The sequence below is a fragment of the Panthera tigris genome, chromosome D3 (genome assembly GCF_018350195.1).
Source record: "Panthera tigris isolate Pti1 chromosome D3, P.tigris_Pti1_mat1.1, whole genome shotgun sequence".
In the NCBI taxonomy this organism is placed as follows: domain Eukaryota; kingdom Metazoa; phylum Chordata; class Mammalia; order Carnivora; family Felidae; genus Panthera; species Panthera tigris.
In genome coordinates this window covers 26,189,153-26,205,430 of record NC_056671.1, presented here as the reverse complement: position 1 = coordinate 26,205,430, position 16,278 = coordinate 26,189,153, and the positions used below count along the sequence as shown (strand labels likewise).

The 16,278-nt window shown below is 45.3% G+C and overlaps 1 protein-coding gene across 1 annotated transcript; it reads left to right on the top strand.

Annotated features, from left to right (window-relative positions):
• The first annotated feature begins 42 nt into the window (after positions 1–42).
• SRRD (SRR1 domain containing) lies at positions 43–16,208 on the top strand. The gene is made up of 7 exons (XM_007082589.3): positions 43–203; positions 11,023–11,063; positions 12,384–12,643; positions 12,732–12,830; positions 14,780–14,934; positions 15,379–15,424; positions 15,808–16,208. Exons 1-7 carry the CDS (start codon positions 43–45, stop codon positions 16,027–16,029), a joined length of 984 nt encoding a protein of 327 aa, XP_007082651.2. The 3' UTR covers positions 16,030–16,208.
• The last annotated feature ends 70 nt before the right edge of the window (positions 16,209–16,278 follow it).

The following is a 16,278-nucleotide window of genomic DNA, read 5'->3' as shown; positions in this document are numbered from 1 at the left end:
GTGATGACGTCAGGCGGCGCGCGCCGCTGACGTCAGAAGGCCATGGCGGCGGCGGCGTTGGATCCCTGGCAGGCTGCTGCCCCGCGCAGGAAAAGGCGCTCGGCGGCGCGGCGTCCGCGAGGGAGGGAGGCGGCGGCGGGGGGCCTGGACGCCGAACCAGAGACGGACGGCCGAGTCGTGCTTCGTCGCATCCGGGAGGCCCGGTGAGTGCGGAGTTGGCCCTGGGACCGAGTCTTCATCCTTGGGAGGACCGCTCCGAGCCTCCGTCTCGCCACCTGTAAAGTGGGCATATCTGCAAACCCTTAGGGTTATTGTGAGGGTTTTACGCAGGTGAGGAGCTTATTACAGACTGAATCGGAGTCAAGGTCGTCATTCCTCTTGTTGCACTTCCAGCTGCGCGACGTTCGGCAAGTTCCATAATCTCTGTGCCTCAGTTTTCTCATCTGAGAGATGGCCCTGAAAATAGTACCCGTATAGGCTTGTTTTGAGGATTCAGTGAATTAGTAAATGTATGTAAGTGTAAACCACGGTGCCTGGAGCGGGGTAAGTGCAGAAACAGTGTTTGGTATTAATATCACACGAGTGTTGGTTATTGTTATTGCTGACGCCAGGGAAGCAACACCAACGTGATTGACATCTTCATGGTGATCATCATTAGTTAATTGAGGAGCTGCTGTGTGCCTGCCACTGGCTTATGCATTCTACTTAATACATCTTTATCAATTTGAACATCTCAGACAGCTAGGATCCTGTCAGGGCTCAGAGTCTTAGAGACACCGGTAATGTATGGAACCAGATTTGAAACCCATAGCTTTGCAGCTGCAACACCTGTGCTTCAAAGTTCTCCATTATTCGGGCTTAGCCCAGACCCTCATCCCTCCATGCTTTGCTCTGCACCTTGCAGTTTAGAACAGTACCTAACAGAGGAAGCACTTTAATAAATGTTACCTATTTTTGTTACTTATTTTTGTTGCCATTATTTATTTGCAGTCCTTTAAGGGCCCAGTAAATAACAGCTTTTGTTAGTGCTTCAGATCAACAACTGGGGGAAATTAGACTAATTTTATATGCTCCTCTCCCCCAGGATTAAGGTCAAGAGACAGTTGCTGACTCCCAGGTTACCACTGAATAGAAAGGAGTTGGCTGACCAGTTGATTGAGCCTGAATAAACAAACAGCAGCGACTTTTTCTAGGATCTTGGAAGACGTCTCTGAGAAGGAGTGTGCCCAGGGATTTGGAAAACCCTTAAGGCACTTTCCCTACACCTTGCATTGTTATTCTTCCTCAACTTCTCCGGTATCCCCCCCCCTTCCTGGGAGCTCCCTGCTTCTTCTTGTACCCATAAATGTGGTGCAGACCCCACTGCTCTGAGTAGAGAGGAGCCCAGCACTTTACACGCTGTTCTGTGCGCAAGCTCACCAGTTTCCAAAGCACTCCCAGTACATTAGAGCTCTCCTGTACCCTCTGTGATGAACATGAGGGCAGCCTCAGGCAGATGTTTTCAATTCTGTGTGGTAAACGCTGGTGTGTGGCTTGTCTGTTCAAATCCAATTTTGTTTAAAATTTTTTTTCCTTTTTCTTTTTTTTTAGTATGTATTTTTGAGACAGAGAGAGACAGAGCGCGAGTAGGGGAGGGGCAGAGAGAGAGCAAGATACAGAATCCAAAGCAGGCTCCAGTCTCTGAGCTGTCGGCACAGAGCCCAAAGCGGGGCTCAAACTCACGAACCGCGAGATCATGACCTGAGCCGAAGTCGAACACTTAACCGACTGAGAACACTTAACCGACTGAGCCACCCAGGCGCCTCCCCCCAAATTTTTTCTTTCTTATGAGAACTTTTAAGATCTACTCTCTTAGCAGCTTCCAAGTGTTATTACCTATAGGGGCCATGCTGTATATTACATTCCCATAACTTATTTATTTTATACCTATAAGTTTTTAACCTTTTGACCCCCTTTATCCATTTCACACCCATCCTCCCCTCCACAACCATCAATCTGTTCTCTATCTAGGAGCTCAGTATTTTTGTTTTTTAGATTCCGTGTAAAAGTGATGTCATATAGGGGCGCCTGGGTGGCTCATTCAGTTGAGCATCCGACTTTGGCTCAGATCATGATCTCGCGGTTTGTGCATTCGAGTCCCGCATTTGGGCTCCGTGCTGCCAGCTCCGAGCCTGGAGCCTGCTTCGGATCCTGTGTCTCCTTCTCTCTCTGTCTCTCAAAAATAAATAAATGTTAAAAAAAAAAATTTTTTTTTTAAGTGATGTCATCTAGTATTTGTCTGACTTATTTCGCTAAACATAAGGCCCTCAGGGTCCATCCCTGTTTTTGCAAATGGAAAGATTTCATTATTATGGGTGAATAGTATTTCATCTTTTCTCTCGAATCATCCCTCCCTGGACACATAGGCTGTTTTCATACTTAGCTATTGTAAATAATGCTGCAATGAATATGGGGGTTCACATATCTTTTCAAATAGGTGTTTTTGGTTTTGTTTTGTTTTGTTTTGTTGATAAATAGCCAGAAGAGAAGCTGCTGGGTCGTAGAGTAGTTCTATTTTTAATTTTTTGAATAACCTCCATACTGTTTCCCATAGTGGCTCTGCCAACTTATGTTCCTACCAACAGTGCGTCAGGGTTCCATTTTCTCCACACTCTTGCCAAAGTTTGTTATTTCTCATCTTTTTGATACGAGCCCTTCTAAACTGGTGTGAGGTGAGATCTCACTGTTTTGATTTGTACTTTCCTGATGGTTACTGATGTTGAGCATCTTTTCACGTACCTGTTGGCTCTTGGTATGTCTTCTCTGGATAAATATCTATTTGGATAATTCCATTGTTTAATCACATTGTTTGGTTGTTTTGTTATTCAGTTGTATGTGTTCTTTATATATTTTAGGTATTAACCTTTTATCAGGTATGTGATGTGCAAATCTTTGTTCCCATGCAGTAGGTTGCCCGTTTTTTTTTTGTTGGTGGTGGTTTTCTTTGCTGGGCAGAGGCTGTTTAGTTCGGTGTAGTTTTGCTTATTTTATTGTTGCTTTTGTTGCCTTTGCTGGAGTCAGATCCAAAGCCAGGCCTTTGCCTTTGTTGGAGTCAGATCCAAAGCCAGGACCTAGGTCAAGCAGCTTGCCGCTTATGTTTTCTGGTAAGAGTTTTATGGTTCCAGGTCTTCCATTCACGTCTTTAATCCATTTTGAGTTCATTTTTGTGTATGTTATAAGATAGTGGTGCACTTTCATTCTTTTGCATGTGGCTGTCCAGTTTTCCCAACACCATTTATTAAAGAAATTGTCCTTTCCCCCTAGGATATTCTTGGCTCCTTTGTCATAAGGTACCGGACCATATATGTGTGGGTTTATTTCTGGGCTCTCTCTTCTGTTCGGTTGATCTGTGTGTTTGTTTTTATGCCAGGATGCCAATAATCATTATAACTTTGTAATAGAGTTTGAAACCAGGGAGCATGATGCCTCCAGCTTGGTTCTTTATCAAGATTGCTTTGCTGTTCAGAGCCTTTTGTGACTCCAAATTTTAAAGATTGTCTTACGTGAAAAATGTGATAGGAATTTTGATAGGAATTGTATTGAATGTGTAGATGGTTTGGGTAGTGTAGACATTTTAACACTGTTCTTCTAACCCCTGAGCACGAATGTCTTTCCATTTATTTGTGTTGTCTTCAATTTTTTTTCCTTAACGGCTTATAGTTTTCTGTATACAGGTCTTTCACCTCCTTGGTTAAATTTATCTCTAAGTATTTTTTTTATGCAATTGTAAATGTAATTGTTGTTTTGTTTTTTAAGTTTATTTATTTTGAGAGTGTGTGTGTGTGTGTGCACACACATGCACAAGCGGGGGAGGGACAGAGAGAGAGGGAGAGAGTCCCAAGCACAGCTCCCACGCCGTCAGTGCAGAGCCCAACACAGGGCTCAGTCCCACGAACTGTGAATCATGACCAGAGCCAAAGTCGAGTTGGATGCCTGACTGAGCCACCCAGGCACCCCAAAATGTGACTGTTTTTTAAATTTATTTTTCTGATAGTTCATTATTAGTGTATCAAAATGCAACAGATTTTTGTGTATTTTTTATCCTGCACCTTATACTGAATTTGTTATTCTAGTAGTTTTTGGTGTCGTCTTTAGGGTTTTCTTTATAAAATACCATGTCATCTGAAAATAGTGGCCGTTTTAGTTCTTCCTTTCCAATCTGGATGCCTTTTATTTATTTATTTTTCTTGTGTAATTGCTCTGGCAAGGACTTCCAATACTACAGTTGACCCTTGGCCACATGGGTTTGAACTGTGTGGTCCACTTAATACGTGAATTTTTTTCTAATAAATACAGTGCTGTAAATGTGTTTTCCTTTAGCATTTTCCTAATAACGTTTTTTTTCTAGCTTACTTTGCTGTATGAATTCAGTATTTAATACATCTAACATACAAAGTAGTGTTCATTGACTTTTTTATGTTATTGGTAAGGCTTCCAGGCAACAGTAGCCTATTAGTAGTTACATCTTGGGGGAGTCAGAAGTTATACTCAGATTTTCGACTGCACAGGGGTTTGGCACCCCTAACCCCTGTGTTGTTCAAGGGCCAATTGTATGTCAAATAAAAGTGGCAAGAGTAGGTATCCTTGTCTTGTTGCTGGTCATAGAGGAAAAGCTTTCGGCGTTCACCATCTAGTACGATGTGGCTTGTCACATGTGGCTTTTCTTATGTTGAGTTACGTTCTCTCCGTACCTGCTTTGTTGAGAGCTTTTATCAGAATGGATGTTGAATTTTGTCACATACTTTTTCTGTGTCTGTTGAGAGGTCATATGCTTTTTATCCTTAATTTTGTTAATGTGGTATATTATTTTGATTAATTCCTGGAATAAATCCCACTTGATCATAGCATATGGTCCTCTTACTGTATTGGGTTAAGTTTGCTGATATTTTGTTGAGGACTTTTCCATCTATGTTCATGACAGATATTGGCCTGGAGGCCTCTCTTCTTATGGCATCTTGGCTGGTTTGGACAAGGGCAATGCTGGCCTCATAAAATGAGTTGGGAAGCATTCCTTCCTCTTGTTTTTCCTGGAAAAGTCCTGGAAAAGGACTTTCCTTCCTGGAGAAGGATTGGTATTCATTCTTCTTGGAAGATTTGGTAGAATTCACCAGCGAAGCCATCTGGTCCTGGACTTTTGTTTGTTGGGAGGATTTTGATGACTCATTTAGTCTGCATACTGGTGATTGGTCTGTTCAGAATTTCTGTCCTTGTGATTCAGTCTTGGAAGGTTGTATGTTTCTGGGAATTTACCCTTCTTGATTGCCCAACTATTTGGGGTGAAACTGATCATAGTAGTTTCTTATGATCCTGTGTATATAGTATTGGCAGTAATATCTGTTTCTTTTCTGATTGTATTTGTTTGAGGCCTCCGTTGTTTTTTTTTTTTTTTTTTTTTAACCTCGGCGAGTCTAGCTACAAGTTTGTCAGCTCTTTTGTTGATCTTTCCATTGTCTTTTTAGTCTGTATTTTCACTTATTTCCTCCCTTCTGCTAACTTTAGGCTTCCTTTGTTCTTTTTCTAGTTCCTTGATGTGTAAAGGTAGATTGCTTATCGGGACTTTATTTGTTTCTTGAGGTAGGCCTGTTTCACTATAAACTTCCTTGGAACTACTTTTTTTTTTTTTTTAAGTAAGCTCTACACCCAGTGTGGGGCTCGAACTCACTACCACATGAGATCAAGAGTCACGCGCTCCGCTGTGAGCCAGCCAGGTGTGCCATTCTGAGAACCACTTTTGCTGCATTCTATAAATTTTGCTAAGTTGTATTCCACTTTCATTTGTCGTGAGGTATTTTTTGGTTTCTCTTTTGATCTGTTCATTGACCCATTGGTTGCTCAGCAAGCTCCATGTTTGTGAATTTCCAGTTTTCTTCTTAGAATTGATTTCTAGTTCCATACCACTGGGGTCAGAAAAGATGCTGGATATGATTTCAGTGATCATTTTAGAAAGTTCCAGTCTCAAGTTTATTAAGGCTTGTCTTGTGGCCTGGCATGTGATCTGTCTTGGAGAATGTTCCATGTGCACTTGAGAGGAATGTGTTCCACGTACTGCTTTTGGATGGAGAGCTCTAAATGTACCTGTTAAGTCCATCTGGTCTAACTTGTTGTCTGAGGCTGATGTTTCCTTACTGATCTTCTGTCTGGATGGTCTATCCAATGATGTAAGTGAGGTGTTAAAATCCCCTACTATTCTTGTACTGCTGTCGATTTCTCCTTTTAGGTCTGCTCATATTTGCTTTACGTATCTAGTTACTCCTAAAATTGGGTGCGTAAATATTTACAAATGTTGCATCCTCTTGTTAGATCGATTCCTTTATCACATAATGTTCTTCTTTGGCTCGAATTACAATGTTTGGGTTTTTCTTTTCCCTCCTTCATTGGACTGAGAATCAGAAGATGATTTGTTAGCTGTGCAACCTGGAACAAAGCACACCCCTTCTCTCAGTCTGTTTTTCTCTCTGTAAAATAGAAACAACAAATTCTTCTCCCAGGCTCAAATAAGAGAGTGTGTATAAAAGAGCTTTGTGAACTATGAGGTGCTGTCCAGATACGAAAAGTGACAATGCTCGTGATGATTATGCAACAACCAGATGTTCAGGAAAAGATTTTTTTTTTTAATTTTTCTAATGTTTATTTCTTTTGAGAGAGAGAGAGAGAGAGAGCAAGCATGCACAAGTGGGGGGGAGGGCAGAGAGAGAGGGGGAGAGAGAATCCCGAGCAGGCTCCACGTTCAGCACAGAGCCCAACACGGGGGGCTCAGTCCCAGGAACCATGAGATCATGACCTGAGCGGAAAGCAAACCAGACGCTTAACCAGCTGAGCCACCCAGGTGCCCCCATAGATTAAATTATTTGAACCTTTCACAAAAAATTGAGCATCAAAAGATGCTATAATTGGGGGCACCCAGTGGGCCCAGTCAGTGGAGCATGCAGCTCCTGATCTCGGGGTCCTGAGTTCGAGCCCCAGGTTGCAGGGTAGAGTTTACTTAATTAAAAAAAAAAAAAAAAAAAAGGAAGAAGATGCCATAATTGGACTTGTTTTCCTTTTGACCCCTTTAGGCATTTCTCCCACCTCCAACCCCCTACCTCTGGCAACCACTCATCTGTCCTCTGTATCCGTGAGCTCGGTTTTTTGGTTCTGTTTTTTTTGTTTTGTTTCGGTGTTTTGTTTTTGTTTTTTAAGATTCCACATGTAAGTTATTTAGAATATTTCTCTTTTTCTGTTTGGTCTGTTTTACTAAGCACAGTGACCGTAAGGTCCATCAATATTGCAGATGGAAAGATTTCATTCTTTCTTATGGCTGAGTAGTATTCCATTGTGTATATACACCATAGTTTCTTTGTCCATTCATCCATTGATGGACACTTAGGTTGTTTCTATATTTTCATTCATAAATAAGGCTTCAGTGAACATAGGGGTGCATGTACCTTTTCCAGTTAGCGTTTTCATTTTCTTCAGATAAATACTCAGAAGGGGAATTGCTGGATCATATGGTAGTTCTATTTTTATTTTATTTTTTAATGTTTATTTCTTTTTGAGAGAGAGAGACAGAGCATGAGCAGGGGAGGGGCAGAGAGAGAGGGAGACACAGAATCCGAAGCAGGCTCCAGGCTCTGAGCTATCAGCGCAGAGCCCGATGCGGGGCTCGAACTCGTGAACTGTGAGATCATGACCAGAGCCAAAGTTGGACACTAAACTGACTGAGCCACGCAGGTGCCCCTATTTTTAATTTTTATGAGGAACTTCCTTACACTTTTCCATAGTTGGCTGCACCAATTTACATTCCCACCAACAGCGAATAAGGGTTTTCCTTTTCTCTACGTCTTTGCCAACACTTGTTCTTTCTTGTTTTTTTGAAAATAGCCATCCTAACAGATGTGGTGTGGTATCTCATTGTGGTTTCGATTTGCACTTCCCTTGTGATTCATGATGTTGAGCATCTTTTCACGTACTCGTTGACCATCTATATGTCTTCTGTGGAAAAATGTCTATTTAGATCTGCCCATTTCTTAATTAGATTGCTTGGGTTTTCTTGTTACTGAGTTGTAGGAGTTCTTCATATTTTGGGTATTAATCCCTTATCAGATACATGATTTGCAAACGTTTTCCCATACCATGGGTTGCCTTTTTATTTTGTTGATGGTTTCCTTTGCTGTGCAGAAGCTTTCTGGTTTGATGTAGTCCCACATGTTTGTTTTTGCTTTTGTTTTTACTTTTGGTAATCAAATTTTGAAAATCACTACCAAGACCTATGTCAAGCAGCTTTTCCCCTCTGTTTTCTATGAGGAGTTTTATGGTTCCTGGTCTTACATTCAAGTCTTTAATCCATTTTGGGTTAATTTTTGTGTACGGTGTAAAATAGTTGTTTCATTCTTTGCATGTGGCTGTCCAGTTTTCCCAACACCATTTGTTAAAGAGGCTGTCCTCTCCCTCTTGTATATTCTTGGCTCCTTTGTCATAAGGTGTTTGACCCTATATATTTGGGTTTATTTCTGGGCTTTCTCTTCTGTTCCATTGATCTGTGTGTCTGTTTTAATGCCAATACCATATTGTTTTGATTACTGTAACTTTGTACTCGAAATCTGAAATCAGGAAGTGTGATGCCTTTAGCTTTGTTTTCCTTTCTCAAGATCGCTCTGGCTATTCAGTCTTTCATGACTCCATACCAATTTGGGGATCCTTTTTTCTATTTCTGTGAAAACTGCGATTAGAATTTTGATAGGAATTGTGTTGTGTCTGTAGGTGGCTTTGGGTAGTATAGACATTTTAACACTGTTCTTCCAATGCATGAGCATGGAACACCTTTCCATTTACCTGTGTTTTCGATTTCTTTCCTTAATGTCTTATAGTTTTCAGTATATAGGCTTTCACCTCCTTGGTTAAGTTTATTCCTCGGTGTTTTATTCTTTTTGATGCAATTTCAAATGGGATCACCTTCTAAATTTCTTTTTCTGATAGTTAATTATTAGTGTATAGAAACGGAACAGACTTTTGTGTATTGATATTGTATCCTGCAACTTTACTGAATTCATTTATTAGTTTGAACAGGTTTTGGGGGGGAGTCTTTAAGGTTTTCCATATATGTCATCTGCAAATAGCGAGTTGTACTTCTCTCCTTTCTTGTTTCGATGCCTTTTATTTGTTTTTCTTGGTAATTGCTCTGGCTGGGATTCTAATTGTATATTGAATAGAAGTAGCAAAAGTGGGTATCTTTATCTTATTCCTGATATTAGAGAAAATAATAACAGCTGAAACTTCTCACCATTGAATGTGATGTTACCTTGGGCTTGTCACATGTGGCCTTTATTATGTTGAGGTATGTTCCCTCTATACCCACTTTTTGGGTAATATCCATCATAAATGGATATTAAATTTTGTCAGATTCTTTCCCTGCATTTCTCAACATGATCATATGATTTTTATTCTTCATTTTGTTAATGTGGTGTATCATGTTCATTAATTTGCATGTGTGAACTATCCCTGCATCCCTGGAGTAAATCCCGCTTGATCATAGTGTATGATTCTTTTAGCATGTGGGTGAATTTGGCTTGCTAGTATTTTGTTGAGCATTTTTGCATCCAAATTTATCAAAGACAGTGGCCTGTAATTTTTTTGTAGTGTCCTTGTCTGGTTTTGGCATCAGGGTAATGCTGGCCCCAGAAATGAATTTGGAAGCATTCCCTCTTCTGTGTTTTGGGTTTTTTTTTTGTTTTTGTTTTTTATTTTGGTTAGGGGGAAGCTTGGGAAGGATCAGTATTCATTCTCTGAATGGTAGAATTCACCATTAAAGCCGTCTAGTTCTGGCCTTTTGTCTTTTTGGAAGTTTGAAATTGCCAATTCTTTTGGGTTGTCCAAATTGTTGCTGTGTATTTTCACAGTAGTCCCTTTGATCTTTTGGTTTTTTGTGGTGTCCGTTGTAATATCTCCTCTATCATTTCTGATTTTGAGTCCCCCCTCTCTCTCTTTTGTTCTTGGTGTGTCTAGGTAAAGGTTTGTCGATTTTGTTCCTCGTTCAAAAAATCTGCTCTTCTGTTGATCTTTTTTCCTATCTTTTTTTGGAATCTATTTCATTTATTTTTGTTCTGGTCTTTGTTATTTCCTTTCTACTAACTTTGGGCTTTGTTCTTTTTCTAGTTTGTGAGGTGTAACATTTGGCTATTTATTTCAGACTTTTCTAGCTTCTTGAGGTAGGCCTGTATTGCTATAAACTTACCACTTAGAACCATTTTTGCAGCATCCCAAAAATGTTGGTCTGCCTCTAGGTTAAATTCTATTTTGTCTGATATAAGTATAGCTCTCCCAGCTGTCTTTTGGTTTCCACTCGCACAGAACATCTTTTCTGTCTCCTCACTTTCGGTCTGTGTTGTCCTTATGTCCAAAGTGCGTCTTTTGTGGGCATCGCATGGATGGGTTGGTGTTTTCAGTCATTGTATATCTTTTGATTGGACAAATTCATCAGTTTGTTTTAAATCACTGTTGACAGTGTTTTGCTCTGGGTTTGCATAAGCTGGTAGACCTGAATAAAGAAAGCCTAGACACTGTTTTTGTCTCTCCTTTTACTTCGACCTTGGAATTAGTTGTGATAAGGCAAAGACTGTTTATTGAGTACCTGCTGCATGCAAGGCACAGTGCTGTGTGTTGACTCATTTGATCCCTTTCATAATCCTGCTTGATAGGTATGATTCTTTTCCCTATCGTAGGGGTGAGGAAACTGAAACTCAGAGAGCTTAAACCTGGGCAGCTAGCAACTATTTATGGAGCTCTGCATCTGTGCCAGGCGGTGGTGTGGACTGACTCAGACCAGTCCCTGGGAATTGGGTCATCCTCCAGCCACCCTTCTGCCCTCTCGGAGTGCCGGCAGTGCTGGTCTGGCTCTGGACATGCATACTGTGAATCCCCGCATCCAGCTCATGGTCAGGAGGAGGGCCACTGGTGGGGCGGCCTGGAGAAGGTTGGGAGATGACCATGCCTTTTTTTTCTTAACAGGGAGGACCTGCTTCTCTCTGATTTCTGGAGTCTGGCCCTAGGTGGGTACCGCCTGGCGAAGGCTGGGGGTGGTAGGTGTGGGAGGAGAGCCTGAATGTGGGCAAAGGAAGGAACGTAGTCCTGATTGGATGATATTTTCTTCACAGAGCGGTGTCCATGCTGGGTTCTCATTCTGACTTCCCACTTATAACCATGTGCCTTGGCACTTAACTCTGAGCCTCAGTTTTTCTTTGAAAGAGAGGTAACAAAGTACACACCCTGTGGTGTAATTTTGAGGATTAAATGAGGCTATTCAGTTAAGTGCTTGGAACAGTGTTTGCCTGTGCATGGGAGACCATACGTTCAGCTGTCACTGTCATTGTTGAAATGTATACTTAGCGAGCTCTTTTCCTCGACTTTGCAGTGGAGGCTTGTTTTTCCCCACGCGGTTGGTGTAACCTCCTCCTCAACAGAACCTGTGGCCATCTGAATATTAACATGTGCGGCAAACATACCAGCAGTCACAGTCTGTATGGAGGGACATTTAGTTATTTATTCCTTCATTTTTCAGTCATTCTACATAACGGTGCAGGGAGCACCTTTATGCATAAAGCTTTTACCAAATGTAGGGTGATTCTCTTCGGACATCTTCCCGGAAGAGGAATTATGCAGTGAAAAGGCGGTGACTGAGTTGATATCTGTTGTCAAGTTTTTCCAGAACTTCTTTTACCAATCAGTTCCTCACGTGCCCTTTCCCAGCCGGGGGTCTCATTCACAGATCTCTTTGCTAAGAAGTGAAAACTGCCGTCTTGCTGTGGAAACAGGGCCTTTTGTTTTTCGGGTGCAGGTTTGTTCAAGTAAGTTCAGTGCCAGTGAAATGAGAGACCAGAGAACCCACTGCTGTAGGAGAAGATGTAAACAGATTATTTTTTGTTAGACTCAAAAGCCCCAGTCTACCTTTTTTATTCTTTGAACTTTTTACACGATGTTGAGAGCTCTGCTCCTCGGTTCTTTGTTATCATCAAAAAAGTACGTACTTCAGAGCATAGCCCGCACTTACCAGGCACCTCCCACCAAATTAGAATGAGCTCCCATTAGAGCTTTAGGTGGAAACTGTGCCCATAAACGAAACCTGTTTTTTGCTGGAAACATCTGTGGGGTTGCAGGCCGTGGGCATGCAGGGACCAGGACAGCCTGTCTGTGTGGGCGGGTGTGGCCGCAGGCCCCAGGCGTGTTTGGGAGCGAGGCCTGCAGCCTTCTTTCTGAGGAGCTGAAGCCTTTGCTGACCTCCTTTTCTCCCTGGGGCTGTGGCCTCACGTGGATGGTTGGGTTCACGGGGCCAGAGCATGCCCGCTGACACTGTTCCGGGCCTGCTCTTTCAGAAACCATCAACGGCTGTCTGACGAAACATCTGGAACAACTGAAGGCCCCAGTGGGGACTCTCTCGGAAGTCTTTGGAAACCTGCATCTCGACTCCTCGCCAGATGAGTCGGATGCGGCCCCCGGCTCCCTCCCAGGAGGGACCGTGGTGCCAGGAACCTGCCGTCTGAAGTGTGTATGCTACGGCCTTGGGAACTTTGCCACCTGCGTCATGGCTAGAAACCAGCTAACATTTTTGCTTCTCTTCCTGGAAGAGTGCCAGGTAAAGTTTTGGATTCTTCTTTATCGCCCCTCCGCTGGTCTTGCACACGGATCTTCGGGTTGACGGGACTCATTCTTCCCTCCCGCAGATTCCCAGAAGGCACTGCTGGGTGTACGACCCTGTGTTTAGCCAACTAGAAATTGCAGTTCTGAATAGCCTCGGTGTGATTGTCCTCAGTGAGAACGAGGTGAGTGGGGGAGGGGAAGGGGGGGGGCTGTGTAACTGACGGGACCCCGGGCTGTGCCATGTGGACACCCTCGCTCGGAGACAGCAGTCATCCCTTCCCACCACACACTTGCCTTCCCAGTGCCTGGAATGTGGGACCCGTCAGTACCCACGTTGTGGCCTACGTGGTACCCATCATAGAAAAATAAATCGTACAAGTGGCATGAACTGAAACCTGTTATATTTGCAAAATTCCTTTTATTTCTTTTGAGAGAGTGCAAGAAGGGGAGGGGCGGAGAGAGAGAACGAACAAGAACGAAGCAGGCTCTGCACCAGCAGCATGGAGCCCAATGCAGGGCTCGAACCCACGAATTGTGGGATCGTGACCTGAGCCGAAAGCAACAGTCAAGGCTTAACTGACTAGGCCACCCAGGCGCCCGTTTGCAAAATTCTTGTGAGAATTGTGTGTCCAGGAACTATGGTAATTTACTAAATTGGTGTTTACTGTGGGATGAAAAAATGAAGGGCTACAGTCTTGGTGCCTCCAATGAGGGCCTCCTGGTTGGAATTGACTATCCTAGGGGAGGTTATGGAAGGGGACAGAATAGCTCTCTCTGAACCTGTAGCCATCACACCCGTAGCGTCGGGCTGGGTGGCGGGTAGATGCTGTGCCCTGCATGCCCTAAATGGTTGGCATGTGAAATTTCTGAGCCCTGGAGGACAGACAGTCCTTTCCTAGGCAGAGGGCAGAAGCCAGCATACAGGCACAGACTTCTGCAAGTAGTTTTGCCTTGTTTGGGGGATTGCAGACAGAATAGTCCTCTCATTCCTGTGTTCCAAAACAGCCATCTCCTTGCTTTTTACGAAACTCGAAAGCTAGGCCCGGCTGAGAGAAAAGAATCCTTCGCCGGTGTTGGCGAGGCCCTGAAACGCTGCCGCTCCCTTCACCCCATCTTTTCTGAGTGCCTGCCCCGTGCTGGGCAAGATCTGGGGGGAGGCCAAGATAAATGCAGGCCCCGTCTTCAGGGAGCCCACGGTCCCATCAAGGCGTGTGGCCTGTAACCAGTAAACGGCGAGCAGAACAGTGAGGGGGAGCCACCACATGCTGGAGCCGAGAGGGGAAAGCACCCCGCGCCGGCTGGAGGGAGTCCTGGGTCAGGGCCGAGCCGGGACCGGAGGTCCACGGGGTGTCTGCTGGAGGGACTGAGGCAGGGGCACAGGCCGCCTGTGCAGAGCGGCTGTTGGGGAGCCACTGCCTGTTCGTGAACACAAGGGAGAAGAGGACGGAGCGCAGAGGCCCAGGGGAGGCAGGCCCAGGCAGCAGGGGGAGGGCCTGTGTCCCTGCCGCGGGTCTGGCTATGGAGCCACGGTTCTCAAAGAGGGGACAGTTGTATCCCCCGGGGGACAGCTGGAAAGGACCGACTGTGATAGGGGTCTGCAGAAAGGGACACAGGAGGCCTGGAGTTCACCAAGCACAGTCCACGGGCACAGTAACCGTTGCCCTCCATCCTGCCCTTGCTGTCACGGACCCAAAGGCCCCTCTGCGGACCCAGAGCTGCGTTCACAGGACACACATTTATTCAGTCGACACAGGTTCTTTCTGGACATCGTGATTTCCAGACTTGTAGCCCCATGTCGCTGTATAGATTTCACTCGTGCTACATTAGGACAGAAGTGTTCCAGAGAGGGGGGCATCTGTTTCCAGGGGATAGGTCAACCTGCCTTCCCCGCAGCTCACTGTTCTTTCCAGCGAGGCTGACCCAACCTGGAATACGGGTTGAAGGCGTCCGGGGTGATCGGATACACGTGTCCATTGTGAAGCGACTCCAGCGAGGTTCGTTAACACACGTGTCCCCTCACACTCGTCCGCTTTTATTTACTTTGTGGTGAGAACGCTCAGCTCGGTCCTCCCCTCCCCCTCCCCTCGTGCTCAGAGCGGAGGGGTTTACACTGTGTGTGTGGCGCCCCCAGGAGGGAAGACGCAGCGTGTGGGGCGAGCCCACCGTCTTTTACATGCCCCACTGCGGGACGGCCCTGTACAACAACGTCCTGTGGAGCAACTGGTCGGTAGACGCCCTTTCCAAGATGGTCGTCATCGGGAACAGCTTCAGGGGCCTTGAGGAAAGGTGAGCGGGGAACGGGGACGTGCCCGTTCCTGACGGACCCGCAAGCGGGAGACGTTGCCATGACTCTCGTGCCCAGAGACACTTTTCCGTAGGAACCCGGACGGGCTCAGGGGGGGGGCGTGAACCCCAAGTTGGGCTGCGGCACGAGTTAAGGAGTCTTTTGCCAAGATTCCCTCCCTTCCCTTATGACGGACAAGTTTCCGAAAGTGGGGGAAACCGACCTCTCCCACAGCTGCTCACACCTACACACACCCGGGTGTCCACCGCCACGTCTCCCTTGGTGAAAGGGGGGGTGGGGGGGGCTCACGCTTTCTCTGATTACTGCACCTGTTCCACAGTCCCCCTCCTTTTTAAAACGTTTGTTGCCTTTAAGCCGCCTTGCCTTCCTGTAATACGCTCTCATTCCTCCTAGTCGTGACGGGTTTTGTTTTCTTTAATTTCTAGGTTGCTGGCAAGGATTCTGCAGAAAAATTATCCCTACGTTGCAAAGGTATCTAAACAAAGGGGCAGGGGTGGGAAAGGGTGTGGGACCAGACCGCTTCTCCCTTCCTGTGAAGAACTCTGCCTGGACGTGCGTGGGAGGACGCTGACGGGCTCACGGAGGGCGCGGTGACGGTACCGCGCCCGCTGAGCTTTCTCCATCGCTCTGTGTCACAGAAAGCGATGACCTGCCCTTCGTTCTCAGTATCGAGCCCTACATACTCACTGCCCTTGGACCTTCCGGTTCATCACCAAAAGCACTTGAGTTAAAATATCCTAGTCCTTTTATTTTTTTTAAGGTAACATGGGGTGACTAACAGATCACGCACAGGAGCGTGGGGTTTACTGTGACCGTCCGGTTTGTACATTTTACATCTGAATGTTCCTGCTCAGGTTATGCAGGGACTGGAGGAGCTTGGGCTGCCGGAGACGCCACAGTACGCGGACGTATTCAACGACACCTCCGTCCACTGGTTCCCTGTACAGAAGCTGGAACAGCTCCCCACGGACACGTGGGCATTTCGGGAAGAACCAGACTATGGGGACTGTGAGGACCTTGAAATCATCAGGAACAAGACAAGAGGTCCTTCGGCTGCTGACCTGAAGTCGCCATGACATGGTGCCAGCCGAGGCAGAAGCAGCTGCCCCTGGAGAGGACGGGGGAGGCTCCACAGAGGGAGTGCCGACAGCCCCCTTCTTTGCAGTGGGCCAGATTGCAGAGCACCGGGAATATTCCATTCGGTTCTCCCCCTTAGACGAGGACGTGCTGTGGAAGGGCTCGGCATAAAGATGCACCTCCTGAGCGTGTGTCTTATGTCCTTTGCTGGCAACCTGACCCAATAGGGAATACTCCCGGATGGAGAG

What these genes read in the sequence shown, in the direction of transcription:
- SRRD (XM_007082589.3), top strand. Translation starts at nt 43, where the DNA reads ATGGCGGCGGCGGCGTTGGATCCCTGGCAGGCTGCTGCCCCGCGCAGG. An exon ending in TTGTCCTCAGTGAGAACGAG is followed by an intron (nt 12,831 to 14,779) that starts GTGAGTGGGGGA and finishes TGGCGCCCCCAG; the next exon opens with GAGGGAAGACGCAGCGTGTG. An exon ending in ATTATCCCTACGTTGCAAAG is followed by an intron (nt 15,425 to 15,807) that starts GTATCTAAACAA and finishes GTTCCTGCTCAG; the next exon opens with GTTATGCAGGGACTGGAGGA.